Source organism: Heptranchias perlo, chromosome 3, assembly GCF_035084215.1.
Source record: "Heptranchias perlo isolate sHepPer1 chromosome 3, sHepPer1.hap1, whole genome shotgun sequence".
Lineage (NCBI taxonomy): Eukaryota > Metazoa > Chordata > Chondrichthyes > Hexanchiformes > Hexanchidae > Heptranchias > Heptranchias perlo.
The window spans coordinates 38,766,661-38,780,862 of NC_090327.1; the positions used below are offsets into that span (position 1 = coordinate 38,766,661).

At 44.9% G+C, this 14,202-nt stretch overlaps 1 protein-coding gene across 4 annotated transcripts in view; it reads right to left on the reverse strand.

Annotated features, from left to right (window-relative positions):
- Positions 1-637: 637 nt before the first annotated feature.
- Positions 638-14,202, reverse strand: part of LOC137312488 (KAT8 regulatory NSL complex subunit 1-like) — a 201,835-nt gene continuing 188,270 nt past the window's right edge. For 2 of the 4 annotated variants that reach the window (XM_067979051.1, XM_067979035.1), the window contains 6 exons: positions 10,255-10,415; positions 7,570-7,691; positions 4,639-4,699; positions 4,428-4,540; positions 2,433-2,688; positions 638-1,498 (listed from right to left, as the gene is read on the reverse strand). In XM_067979051.1, coding sequence (XP_067835152.1) covers positions 1,223-1,498; positions 2,433-2,688; positions 4,428-4,540; positions 4,639-4,699; positions 7,570-7,691; positions 10,255-10,415 — 989 coding nt within the window. In that variant the 3' untranslated portion in view covers positions 638-1,222. The remainder of the gene's footprint in view (positions 1,499-2,432; positions 2,689-4,427; positions 4,541-4,638; positions 4,700-7,569; positions 7,692-10,254; positions 10,416-14,202) is intronic. The other 2 variants (XM_067979045.1, XM_067979040.1) reach the window with 2 other exon arrangements.

A 14,202-nucleotide genomic window follows, 5' to 3' on the forward strand; every position in this document is an offset into this window, starting at 1 on the left:
GCAGACTTGCTGACTCTTGTGTCTCTGGCCCCTCATTCAAGGTCTGTTCAGTGGTGAGACGTTGACTGAGCATGAGGTTCAGGGCTATTTTCTTTCCTTTCCTGACTCTCCAGTGCAAGAAAGCAAGGGAATGTGGTCAGAAGGCAAGGTGGACCCAGTTACCTTAGAGCGAATGAAAGGGCCATGTTCAAATGCAACCAGTCCAGCAATTTGTTCATTTTTTATTCTCTTTTCAAAGGCCTTTATTGTTTTGATCTGAACTGCCTGAAAGGGTAGTGGAAGCAGATTCAATAGCAACTTTCAAAAGGGAATTGAATATATACTTAAAAAGGAAATATTTTCAGGGCTATGTGGGCAAGAGCTGGGGAGTGGGGCCAACTGGATAGAGCTGGCACTGGCGCAATGGGCCGAATGGCCTCCCTCTGTGCTGTAAGAGTCTATGAAGGGCCAATTGCAGTATGATTGAAACCAGGAGGTCAACACATGAGGAAACTGCGGGTATGGAACAGGACCCCATCAGCCCTCAATGCAGCACTCCCTCGAGCTAGAAACTTGTTGCATTCGACAAAAGAAGTTAGTGAGCAGCCCTGCACGAGAGCGCATTGGATAAAGAGAGTTAGAGCACAAACACGAGTGGTAAACAAGAACCGTAGTAATTTAATATAGGGAAAGTACAGTCAGTCGACCACTCCTCGGGCATGCTATACAACAGCACAAGTATTCTAGAATTCAGCAGTGTTAATGAAGACAAGCCCAAAGGATTTACTGCAACAGGAGAAACTATTTCTACTCTTTCCAATGAGGATTCCTGATCCCTCCCATCCCTATTAATTTTTTTTGTTTCAATAAGTTTTTTTCTCTCTCTCTAAAGCTTTCCCTTCCTGTTTTGTTGGCACAGACTGACATCACTTTTACATAAAGGACCTTATATTCTTTACATTTGTGACTGTTTCCCCTGTCCACTTCCCCACCCGAATGGTACAATTTACAGTACATCGACTTGAAAAGAAATGGAAAGAAAAAGCCCACTTAATAGAAGTTATTATATATGCATTCTCTCAAAAATAGATGTTTGAATATCAAACATTAAAAACAAAATAACAGTATTTCTCTGTTTTTATATATATATATATATATATATATTTATATATAGATACAGCATGTATATACAAGATGTGTCTGCTCTGCGGCCCTGGTTGTTAATTTACTGGGTGCATCGAGTTCACCTATCCATACATCGCTCATTCTCTATCGCCAGAGTCAATCTCAAGTCCGAACTGTTGTCATCCTGTAAACACGGGGGCCCGCTCGGACTCTCTGTCAATGAAGGGGCACTCTTGGCGGATTCGGTCCTCGTGCCTGGCTTGTTAGCCGATGGCCAGTGCAGGTCCCTGGGCCGTTCGTGGCGGCTTTCTCTAAGGGAGTTGGTATGTCCTTTCAATGCTTCTAAGTCTTCAGCTAATAAGGGAAATATCCTTGGCTCCCATGGTTGCACGGTCTATGAGAATAAATAAATTAAAATTATTAGAATAACAATTTGTAAAATTTGCCCCACGCCGCCCCAGTTTTCTCCTCCTAACACTGATCTTAAGGTGCAGCAGGGTAGTGTACTGGTTACAATACTGGACTAGCAACCAGAGCTCATAAGTCCAAATCTCACCATGGCTAGTTGGGATAATTAATTCAATAAATCCGGTAATTTGTAGTCTGACTCCAGAAAAATAACCATAAAAGTTGACAGATCATCGTCAAAACTCAACTGGTTTACAAATGTTCTTCAGGGAAGGGACCTGCATATGGCTCAAGTCCCATGCTACGTAGTCAACTTTATTTCCCTCGAAGTCACACAGTTGTAAATCGCTATAAGGGAGCCACCATCACCTGCTCACGCAATAAGTGAGGCACTACAGCACCATCACTGATGGGAGAGCACAACTGCAGCATACCAACTTACCAGTCCAGTGTTGTCCAATTGCTGACTAGCCACAAGTGTGGCTACAGCAACGCCGTTGTAGCTACATGCACTAGTTTTAGTAGAAAAGGCCTTACACACAAAATAGGTAAATGTACTTCACATGTGTATATTTACTTAAACATCTACAACCATTCACTAACCAAGGAAGTAAAGTACTCACAAAGATCAATAAACACTCACACTTTTACCAACAAACACACAAGGTTAAAGTACACATGCATACACCATAAGACTATAACTATTGAGAACATATGTCCAATGACAATCTCTATTACTCATTTGTTAATTACTACTCACCAAAGCAATTAACCACATTTGGATTACATGTGGCTATTAGCTAATGTATTGGACAACACAGTACTAAGCAGTTTCCATCATAACTGCAGACATAGGGATTTATGATGTAAGCATGCACAGACCTAAGATTCTGAATCTATTACAGATACTTCAAACAAACCTGCACTTCTTCATCTGTGACCTCAGGTGTAGACGACCGTGTGTCCTCGCTGAAGGACAGGACTCTTGTGCGATCTTTCGAAGAGAAGGAATTGAGCGATGAGAAGGCTTCGGGGCTGACAGGGCCAGTGATCGAAGGTGTGTGGGGGTAGTCGTTGAGTAGGTGAAATCCACTATCAGGTGAAGCGGGCTGAGGGGTCGTGGGATTTGCTTGCTGCGGTTGTGGGGTAGACCTGCCATCAGCTTTGTTAGAACATCTGGAAACCAGAAGGAAACATTACATAGTAAGAAGCTTCACCCAAAATATCATTTTTGCACTAGTTGGTTCTAACTTTGACATTAGGACACCAATCAATCTCCTGTGTGTTCATCCCCACCCCCAATTACCCCCCTCTTGCCAACAACTTGAGTGCTAACTGCTTACTATTATCTCACCCCAGCAGTCAATTCATGTGCGAATCTGAATAGTGAGGGTGCGCAGACTATTAAATCATATGGCAAGCACTGAGCGGAGGCTGACTTCCACACATGATCACTTCCCAGTAGGAGTCACTGAGCAGTGATCAGGAGTGGGAACTCTTGCTGAAATCCTCAGGGACACTGAGGTCAATTGTAAAGCCCATCTGCTCTGGCTGCAAGCAAGCAGACCAGGGATCAAGTCAAGTAGTTTGCTGATCTGTATGTCTCAGTACTGTACTGTGTAATCTATTTACCCAATGAACCATTGTTGGGAGTGCAAGGCAGCAACAATATTATTTATCGAGAGGAAGATCCGAGGGAATTTGAGCCCAATGATGATGGGGCTGAATGAGCAGACTAAGAATGAGAAAAACACTTCGAAAACAGCAAGACTTCCTCGCGACAACAAAAAAAGTGAAGCTAAACAAGATCAGTGGAAGCTCCTTCCAATGGCTTACGAAGTAAAGAAATCACCCATTGCAGGACTGAAATCAACAGATTAGAATATCTCTGGGATCCTGCCATCCCAACTTGATCTGGCCTACATATGACTAGCCCCAAGCTATATGGTTGACTCTTAATACCCTCTGAAATAGGCTAATGAGTCATCCAGTTGTAAAAACACAAGTGACGCAGCACCACCTTCTCAGGGCAATTGGGGACGGACAATAAATACGGCCTCGACAGCTGTTGCCCATGAACAAATAAAGCAAATGTCGGGCGTCAGCAGGGGAGCGATCATTTGTCTTAGTGCCCCTCAGGGGGTGGAAACTGGTCCGGATTTCCTCCTCCTGATTGCAATTCAGTCACACCTGCTGCAAAGTGCCCACGTGCAGATGTGGAGCGAGCACTTCAACATCGATGCTCACACATGAAGATTGGTGAGGTACAGGATTGTTCCAATGCCACTGGATCCAGACATCAGCAAGGGAGAGCACTTTTGGAAGAAAACTGCCAAAAAAAACCTCTGAAGATAGCTTATTGACAGTAACTTAACAACATGTGGTTTGGTGATGTGGACAGAAGCAAAGCTGCCCAAATTTTCAGGTGACACCAAATTACAATAAGGACCTGGATGAATTAGGAAAATGGGCTGATGGATGGCAAATGGCATTTGATAAGGATGAATGCAAAGTAATAGAAGAAGAGAAGGGAAACAAGTGGTCAGGGTATGAAAAGGATAAAGGAATGTCGGAACAGGCTCAAGAGGCTGATTGGCCTACCCCTGTTCCTATGTAACAAGAGGACAAGGTCTCAAGCTTCGAAGAGGGATGTTGCACAGGCAGTTTAGATTCAACTACTTTACACAGAGGGAGGGGAATATGTGGAATGGACTGTCCAGGGAGGCAGATAGTGTGGGGAATTTTAAGGGAGAATTGGTCAGATATTTGAAGGAGTGGGGTATTAGTTTTTGGGAGGTGGACTGAATAACATTTTACCACTCCCACATGTTCTTGTGCACTGACAGTGCAATCCAAATTAATTTGCAGATTCTAAACAGGAACGAATATCCAGGAACTTCCAACATCATATTTACCTGCTCCCCCGCCTGGCCGAACTGGATGAAGACCACAAGCACCATCTAGAACGTTCCATTTCCTCACATTTGGAATGGCGACTAAGGAAGGCTTCGTCAGACATCTCCTCGTACTATGTATTTAAAAGTAGACAATTGAAGAGTTTAAAATCTTACAGCAAAATAAAATAGCCTCAGTAATTCTCTGTCGACTTTCTGAAACGCAACAAACTACCTGGTCAACTGCCTTGCAATTCTGCAGCTTCGACTGTTCGACTTCTGCAATTCGCCAACTGCCAAGGAGAAATTGGAGATGATTATACAGTACTCGTTTAAAGTAATGCTTCCAACAGCATCTTATCATATCTCCCAGAAATTATCTTAAGGCTGGGCATTCATTTCACTGCTGTTTGCGAGATCTTCCAGTGTATAAAATGGCCTTCTGATCCTGAGGTGGATGTGCAACCAATTGAGCCACAGCAGCATTCAATGTATGACCAAATAGCTATACAAATTCAGCAATGTTTGAGATGGCTCAAAGATTACCCAGTTTGGCAGTTCAGGTGCTACAATTAATCCCATAGATTAAAGAGTGGGGGGAAAAAAAATCAATGAGCGTTCTCATTCCTAATCACTATCCAGTAACCAAAGCTGGAAAGCATATGTGTTTGAACACTGGGCAAGAGGATCATTGAGCTTGATTGTGATGTACCATATAGTGAAACAGCTTCACTCACTGTCACTGCTCCAACATAAAGAGGAGCTACTTGGGGGAAGCATTGGAGGATTGCCTGCGTCAGCGGAATGATACCCCATCACCAGCTGCTGCATTTAGGGTAAGAAACAAAGGTTCTGGGGGAAAAAATCTGCAGCTTGTACGTGGCGTAGGAGAGACAATTACATGGAGAAGAACGTAACACACCTTCAAGAAAGCAGCCCTCAGCACTGGAGGTGCACACTGTGCCTTAACCCAGCTCTGGGTCAGAAGGTCATGGGTTCAATCCCCCCTCCAGGGCTTGAGCGCGTAACCGAGACAGACATAGTAGTGTAGCATTGAAGTCATGCTCCTTTGTCAGAGGTACCGTCCTTCCAGCAAGACTTTAAACTGAGGATCCGCTCACATATTTAGGTGGATGTTCAAGATCCCATGACACTATTTGAACAGTAGGAAGTATTCCTGGGGCCCTGGCCAACATTCCACCTTCAACCAGCATGACCAAAAGCAGATTAACCGGTCATTCATTTTTTGCTGTTTGTGGGATCTTTCTGTCTGCTCAATGGCTGCCTACATAACAGGATTCAAACTAAGCCCAGACTGTTGAGATAAAACTGGGGTTCGACATCAAATGAACTAGTTTATAACGGGCATGACTTCACAATGCAAAGCTGCCCATAAAATGCTTCTCTCGTACAGTGAAGCCAACAGGATGGCTGGTGTGGGAAATGGAAATGTCAGCCCAATATAACAAGGGGTACTCTTCTGCGCTTTGAGTTAAGGTGGAAGGAAAGTCTAGGGGCTGCACTTTTAGTACAAGGTACTTTCCAAATGTCTATCTGGAGCCATGAAGCAAAGGACAGAAGGTTCCTTACAGTGGCAGGGGGGGGGGGGGGAAAGAAAGAGAGAGAGAGAAGAGAAACTGCAGTGAGGGTGGCATTCATAGAATCATGGAATGTTATGTTTTTTATTAGTTCACGGGATGTGGGCGTCGCTGGCGAGGCCAGCATTTTATTGCCCATCCCTAATTGCCCTCGAGAAGGTGGTGGTGAGCCGCCTTCTTGAACCGCTGCAGTCCGTGTGGTGACGGTTCTCCCACAGTGCTGTTAGGAAGGGAGTTCCAGGATTTTGACCCAGCGACGACGAAGGAACGGCGATATATTTCCAAGTCGGGATGGTGTGTGACTTGGAGGGGAACGTGCAGGTGGTGTTGTTCCCATGTGCCTGCTGCTCTTGTCCTTCTAGGTGGTAGAGGTCACGGGTTTGGGAGGTGCTGTCGAAGAAGCCTTGGCGAGTTGCTGCAGTGCATCCTGTGGATGGTACACACTGCAGCCACAGTGCGCCGGTGGTGAAGGGAGTGAATGTTTAGGGTGGTGGATGGGGTGTCAATCAAGCGGGCTGCTTTATCTTGGATGGTGTCGAGCTTCTTGAGTGTTGTTGGAGCTGCACTCATCCAAGCAAGTGGAGAGTATTCCATCACACTCCTGATTTGTGCCTTGTAGATGGTGGAAAGGCTTTGGGGAGTCAGGAGGTGAGTCACTCGCCGCAAAATACCCAGCCTCTGACCTGCTCTCGTAGCCACAGTATTTACGTAGCTGGTCCAGTTAAGTTTCTGGACAATGGTGACCCCCAGGATGTTGATGGTGGGGGATTCGGCGATGGTAATGCCGTAGAATGTCAAGGGGAGGTGGTTAGACTCTCTCTTGTTGGAGATGGTCATTGCCTGGCACTTATCTGGCGCGAATGTTACTTGCCACTTATGAGCCCAAGCCCGGATGTTGTCCAGGTCTTGCTACATGCGGGCTCGGACTGCTTCATTATTTGAGGGGTTGCGAATGGAACTGAACACTGTGCAGTCATCAGCGAACATCCCCATTTCTGACCTTATGATGGAGGGAAAGTCATTGATGAAGCAGCTGAAGATGGTTGGGCCTACGACATGACCCTGAGGAACTCCTGCAGCAATGTCCTGGGGCTGAGATGATTGGCCTCCAACAACCACTACCATCTTCCTTTGTGCTAGGTATGACTCCAGCCACTGGAGAGTTTTCCCCCTGATTCCCATTGACTTCAATTTTACTAGGGCTCCTTGGTGCCACACTCGGTCAAATGCTGCCTTGATGTCAAGGACATTCACTCTCACCTCACCTCTGGAATTCAGCTCTTTTGTCCATGTTTGGACCAAGGCTGTAATGAGGTCTGGAGCCGAGTGGTCCTGGCGGAACCTAAACTGAGCATCAGTAAGCAGGTTATTGGTGAGTGAGTAAGGCACAGGATGAGGTCATCTGGCCCATCAAGTCTGTGATAGTGTTCTCCCTCTACCCCTTTCATATTTCTCTTCTTCAAACAACTATCTAATTCCCTTTTAAAAGAATTTCTTGACTCTGCTTCAACACACACCCACTGTTTCACTTGAACTGAAAACCCAGTAACGCTGCACTGCTTTACCTTGGTGTCAGGATCTCCTTGTACTGAAGTTTCTCCACTCGAGCTGCTGCAGCCATGGACATGGGGATCACAATGTTGTTTATGTCAAATGAACTTTCACCTCTTCTCCTTCGTGCAGACTGCTGTAACAGGCAAGAGGGAGTCAAAATTACAAAGTCAACTTTCTGCTTATTTAGAGAATAATCATTTTGAATGCTGGAAATCCAAAATAAAAAGAGACATTTGTTTTTTTCTGATTGGGCCATGAGATGGAGCTCTAAAAGGTGTTTTGAAGGGGGAAAAGAGTATACAAGATCAGAAGCACAGCACAACTGCCAGGAGCAGCCAATATCAACAGGGCAAGGAGTATGTTTAAAAAAAAGAACTTGCACTTACACAGCGCCTTTCACGACCTCAGGACATCCCAAGGGGCTTTATAGCCAATGAAGTACTTTTGAAATGTAGTCACTTCAGCGCAGTTATGAGCGGTAAGATGTCTTTTGGATGACACATTAAACCAAGGCACCGTCAGCCTGTTCAGATGGATGTAAAGGATGCCATGACACTAGAACAGGGAGTTCTCCTGGTGATTTCAATAACATTGATCCCTCAACCAACATCTGGACATTTATTCCTTGTGGAACTGTGCTATGCATAAATTGCCTGTCGCATTTTTAAAAATTCATTCTTGGGGTGTGGCCATCCCTAATTGACCTTGAGAAGATGGTGGTGAGCTGCCTTCTTGAACCGCTGCAGTCCACGTGGTGAAGGTTCTCCCACAGTGCTGTTAGGTCGAGAGTTCCAGCATTTTGACCCAGCGACGATGAAGTAACAGCAATATATTTCCAAGTCAGGATGGTGTGTGACTTGGAGGGGAACATGCAGGTAGTGGTGTTCTCATGCGCCTGCTGCCCTTGTCCTTCTAGGTGGTAGAGGTCGCGGGTTTGGGAGGTGTTGTCGAAGAAGCCTCGGCGAATTGCTGCAGTGCATCTTGTCGATGGTACACACTGCAGCCACGGTGCGTTGGTGGTGGAGGGAGTGAATATTTAGGGTGGTGGATGGGGTGCCAATCAAGCGGGCTGCTTTGTCCTGGATGGTGTCGAGCTTCTTGAGTGTTGTTGGAGCTGCACTCATCCAGGCAAGTGGAGAGTATTCCATCATATTCCTGACACGTGTCTTGTAGATGGTGGAAAGACTTTGGGGAGTCAGGAGGTGAGTCATACACCACAGAATACCCAGCCTCTGACCTGCTCTTGTAGCCACAGTATGTGTGTGGCTAATCCAGTTAAGTTTCAGGTCAATGGTGACCCTCAGGATGTTGATGGTGGGGAATTCGGCGATGGTAACGCCGTTGAATGTGAAGGGGAGGTGGTTAGACTCTCTCTGGTTGGAGATGGTCATTGACTGGCACTTGTGTAGCACGAATGTTACTTGCCACTTATCAGCCCAAGCCTGGATGTTGTCCAGGTTGTGCTGCATGTGGGCATGGACTGCTTCACTATCTGAGGGGTTACGAATGGAACTGAACATTGTGCAATCATCAGCGAGCATCCCCATTTCTGATCTTATGATAGAGGGAAGGTCATTGATGAAGCAGCTGAAGATGGTTGGGCCGAGGACACTGCCCTGAGAAACTCCTGCAGCAATGTCCAGGGGCTGAGATAATTGGCCTCCAACAACCACTACCATCTTCCTTTGTGCTAGCAATGATTCTAGCCACTGGTGAGTTTTCCCTCTGATTCCCATTTACCTACATAACACAAGTGACTGCATTTCAAAATGGATTTGTTGGTTGAGAAGCGCTTTGGGATGTTCTGAGATAATTTCATGTTCCTTACTTGCTACGTCCGGTTTTCAGGATCGACCGCTCACGCTTAGGTAGGGTCGCCAGACTTATTACTTCTACTACAAACACAGACTTTCCTTTAAGGGCGTGTGGTTGTGATACTCTCCTTTAGACAGTCATGCGTAGGAATTGAAATAATCCTGTTATTTTAAAATGAGCACAGAACAGGTACATTAAAAAATAACAAGGAAGCCTCATTCATAAAAAAACCTAGAAAAGTTAAGAATCTCTCAGAACATAGAAAACAGCACAGCAGCATGGTGGAATTCCTCCTGCTTCTTGAAGCTTCAAATTGCGACGTTGTTTATAGGGAGTGAGGGTCAGTCAGTACCTTGTGTGGGCAAGGTTCATATCTCCTGACCCAAATTAAAATGCTTTGAGAGCATAGAATTTTACAGCACAGAAAGAGGCCACTCAGCCCAACATGCCTGTGCTGAATCTTTGAAAGAGCTATCCAGTTAGTCCCACTCCCCAGCTCCTTCCCCATAGCCCTACAAATTTTTCTTTTTCAAGTATATATCCAAATCTCTTTTGAAAGTTACTACTGAATCTGCTTCCACCACCCTTTCAGGCAGTGCATTCCAGATCATCATAGCTCGCTGTGTAAAAAAATTTCTCCTCATCTCCCCTTCGATTCTTTTATCAATTATCCTAAATCTGTGCCCTCTGGTTATCTACCCTCCTGCCAGTGGAAACAGTTTCTCCTCCTTTACTCTGAGCAAAACCCTTCAAAACTTTGAACGCCTCTTCACCTTCTCTGCTCAAAGGAGAACAATCTCAGCTTGTCTGGTCTCTCCACATAACTGAAGTCCCAGCATATGCAGATGAATATCATATCAACAACCTAGGCTTTAACTTACTGGTGTAGAACTGGTGGATGATACTGGTTGATTGTGTACGACTGAAGGAGGGGTGTCCGTGTAGGAAGGCGACTGGTGCAACATTGAACTGGGTTTTGGAGTCTGGGGGCTCAGCAATGACGGGGATGAACTCGAAGCTGCTTTGTGTCGTTTATTGAGCACTGTGTGGAAAGAAAGTAACACATGGTTAGTAGTGCTCAGTACATTATTCATTCCTTTCTATCGATGTTTTGGGAGATGAGAGGTAATGCTTTATAAAGCTCCCACTATTAATATATAACAAGCTGTGCTGCAATGATGAATCTCCAATTGATAAATACATTAAGAGCAAGAGGATAACTAAGGAAAGCGTAGGACCAATTAGAGACCAAAAAGGTAAACTATGTGTGGAGGCGGAAGATGTGGGTATGGTTCTTAATGAATACTTTGCATCTGTTTTCACAAAGGAGAGGGATGATGCAGGGATTGAAGTTAAGGAGGAGTGTGAAATATTGGATGGGATAAACAGTGAGAGAGGACGTATTTAAGGGATTAGCATCTTTGAAAGTGGATAAATCACCAGGGCCAGATAAAATGTATCTCAGGCTGTTAAAAGAAGCCAGGGAGGAAATAGCGGAGGCTTTAACAATCATTTTCCAAACTTCACTGGATACATAGAAACATAGAAAATAGGAGCAAGAGTCGGCCATTCGGCACTTCGGGCCTGCTCCGCCATTCAAAATGATCATGGCTGATCGTCTAACTCAGTACCCTGTTCCCGCTTTTTTCCCATATCCCTTGATCCCTTTAACATTAAGAAATATATCTATCTCCTTCTTGAATATATTTAATGACTTGGCCTCCACTGCCTTCCGTGGTAGAGAATGCCACAGGTTCGCCACCCTCTGAGTGAAGAAATTTCTCCTCATCTCGGTTCTAAATGGCATACCCCGGATCCTGAGACTGTGACCCCTGGTTCTGGACTCTCCAGCCATCGGGAACATCCTCCCTGCATCTTGTCTGTCTACTCCTGTTAGAATTTTATATGTTTCGATGAGATCACCTCTCATTCTTCTAAACTCGAGTGAATATAGGCCTAGTCGACCCAATCTCTCCTCATACATCAGTGCTGCCATGCCAGGAATCAGTCTGGTAAACCTTCGTTGCACTCCCTCCATGGCAAGGCCATCCTTCCTCAGATAAGGAGACCAAAACTGCACACAATGCTCCAGATGTGGTCTCACCAAGGCCCTGTACAACTGCAGTAAGACATCCCTGTTCCTGTACTCAAATCCTCTTGCAATGAACGTCAACATACCATTCGCCTTCCTAACTGCTTGCTGCACCTGAATGCTCGCTTTCAGCGACTGGTGTACAAGGACACCAAGGTCTCGTTGCACCTCCCATTTTCCCAATCTATCACCATTCAGATAATAATCTGTCTTTCTGTTTTAACAACCAAAATGAATAACCTCACATTTATCCACGTTATACTGCATCTGCCATGTTCTTGCCCACTCACCCAACTTGTCTAAATCACATTGGAGCCTCTTTGCATCCTCCTCACAGCTCACATTCCACCCCAGCTTTGTGTCGCCTGCAAACTTGGAAATGTTACATTCCGTTCCCTCATCCAAATCATTGATATATATTGTGAATAGCTGGGGCCCATGCACTGATCCCTGCGGTACCCCACTAGTCACTGCCGACCACCCGGAAAAAGACCCGTTTATTCCTACTCTCCCTTTCTTGTCTGTCAACCAATTCTCAATCCATGCCAGTATATTACCCCCAATCCCATGTGCTTTAATTTTGCACACTCACCTCTTGTGTGGGACCTTATCAAAAGCCTTCTGAAAATCCAAATACACCACATCCACTGGTTCTCCCCTATCTATTCTACGAGTTACCTCCTCAAGAAACTCCAGTAGATTTGTTAAGCATGATTTCCCTTTCATAAACCCATGATGACTTTGTCCAATCCCGTTAATGCCTTCCAAGTGTTCTGTTATCACATCTTTTACAATGGACTCGAGCATTTTCCCCACTACTGATGTTAGGCTAACTGGTCTGTAATTCCCTGTTTTTTCTCCCTCCTTTTTTAAATAGTGGGGTTACATTTGCCACCCTCCAGTCTGTAGGAGCTGTTCCAGAGTCGATAGAATTTTGGAAGATGACCACCAATGCATCCACTATTTCCGGGGCCACTTCCTTTAGTACTCTGGGATGTAGATTATCAGGCCCTGGGATTTGTCAGCCTTTAGCCCCATTAATTTCCCTAGCACTATTTTTTTTACTAATACTGATTTCCTTCAGTTCCTCCCTCTCACTAGACCCTTGGTTCCCTAACATTTCCGGGAGGTTATTTGGGTCCTCCTTTGTGAAGCCAGAACCCTTAATTGTTCTGCCATTCCTTTGTTCCCCATTATAATTTCCCCCATTTCTGACTGAAAGGGACCTACATTTGTCTTCACTAATCTTTTTCTCTTGACATATTTATAGAAGCCTTTACAGTCAGTTTTTATGTTCCCTGCTAGTTTACTCTCATACTCCATTTTCCCTCTTAATCAATCCCTTTGTTCTCCTTTGCTGAATTCTGAACCGCTTTTTCTGGCAATTTTATATGTCTCCTCTTTGGATCTAATACTATCCCCAATTTCTTTTGTAAGCCACGGTTGAGCCACCTTTCCTGTTTTATTTTTGCGCCAGACAGGAATGAATAATTGTTGTAATTCCTGCACACGTTCTTGAAATATTAGCCATTGCCTATCCACCGTCATCCCTTTTAGTAAAGTTCCCCAATCTATCCTAGCCAACTCATACCTCATACTTTCGTAATTTCCTTTATTTAGATTCAGGACCCTAGTTTCGGAATTGACTACTTCACTCTCCATCTTAATGAGGAATTCTATCATGTTATGGTCGCTCTTCCCTAAGGGACCCCGCACAACAAGATTGTTAATTAATCCTTTCTCATTGCACAATACCCAGTCTCGGATCGCTTGTTCTCTAAATTGGTTCTAGTTGGATGTAGGTGTAGTGCCGGAGGATTGGAGGACTGCTAACGTTGTACCGTTGTTGAAAAAGGGAGTGAAGAAGAGACCGAGTAATTACAGGCCTGTCAGCCTAACCTCAGTGGTGGGCAAATTATTGGAATCAATTGTGAGGGACAGGATAAACTGTCACTTAGAAAGGCACGAACTAATCAAGGACAGTCAGCACGGATTTGTTAAGGGGAGGTCATGTCTGACTAACTTGATTGAATTTTTCGAGGAGGTGACAAGGAGGATCGATGAGGTTAGCACAACTGATGTAGTCTACATGGATTATAGCAAGGATTTTGACAAGGTTCCACATGGCAGATTGGTCAAAAAAGTAAAGGCCCATGGGATCCAAGGGAATGTGGTAAATTGGATCCAAAATTGGCTCAGTGGCAGGAAGCAAAAGTTAATGGTCAACGGGTGTTTTTGCAACAGGAGGGCTGTTTCCAGTGGGGTGCCGCAGGGCTCGGTACTAGGTCCTTTGCTTTTTGTGGTACACATCAACGATTTGGACTTAAACGTAGGGGGCATGATTAAGAAATTTGCGGATGACACAAAGATAAGCCGTGTGGTTGATAGTGAGGAGGAAAGCTGTAGATTGCAGGAAGATATCAATGGACTGGTCAGATGGGCAGAAAAGTGGCAAATGGAGTTCAATCCGGAGAAGTGTGAGGAAATGCATTTGTGGAAAGCAAACAAGGCAAAGGAATACACAGTAAATGGGAGGATACTGAGAGGTGCAGAAGAAGTGAAGGACCTTGAGGTGCATGTCCACAGATCCCTGAAGGTAGCAGGACAGGTAGATACGGTGGATAGACTGGGGTTGTATTCCTTGGAACAGAGGAGGCTAAGGAGTGATTTGATTGAGGTGTACAAAATTATTAGGGGCCGAGATAGAGCGGATAGGAAGGACCTATTTCCCTTAGCA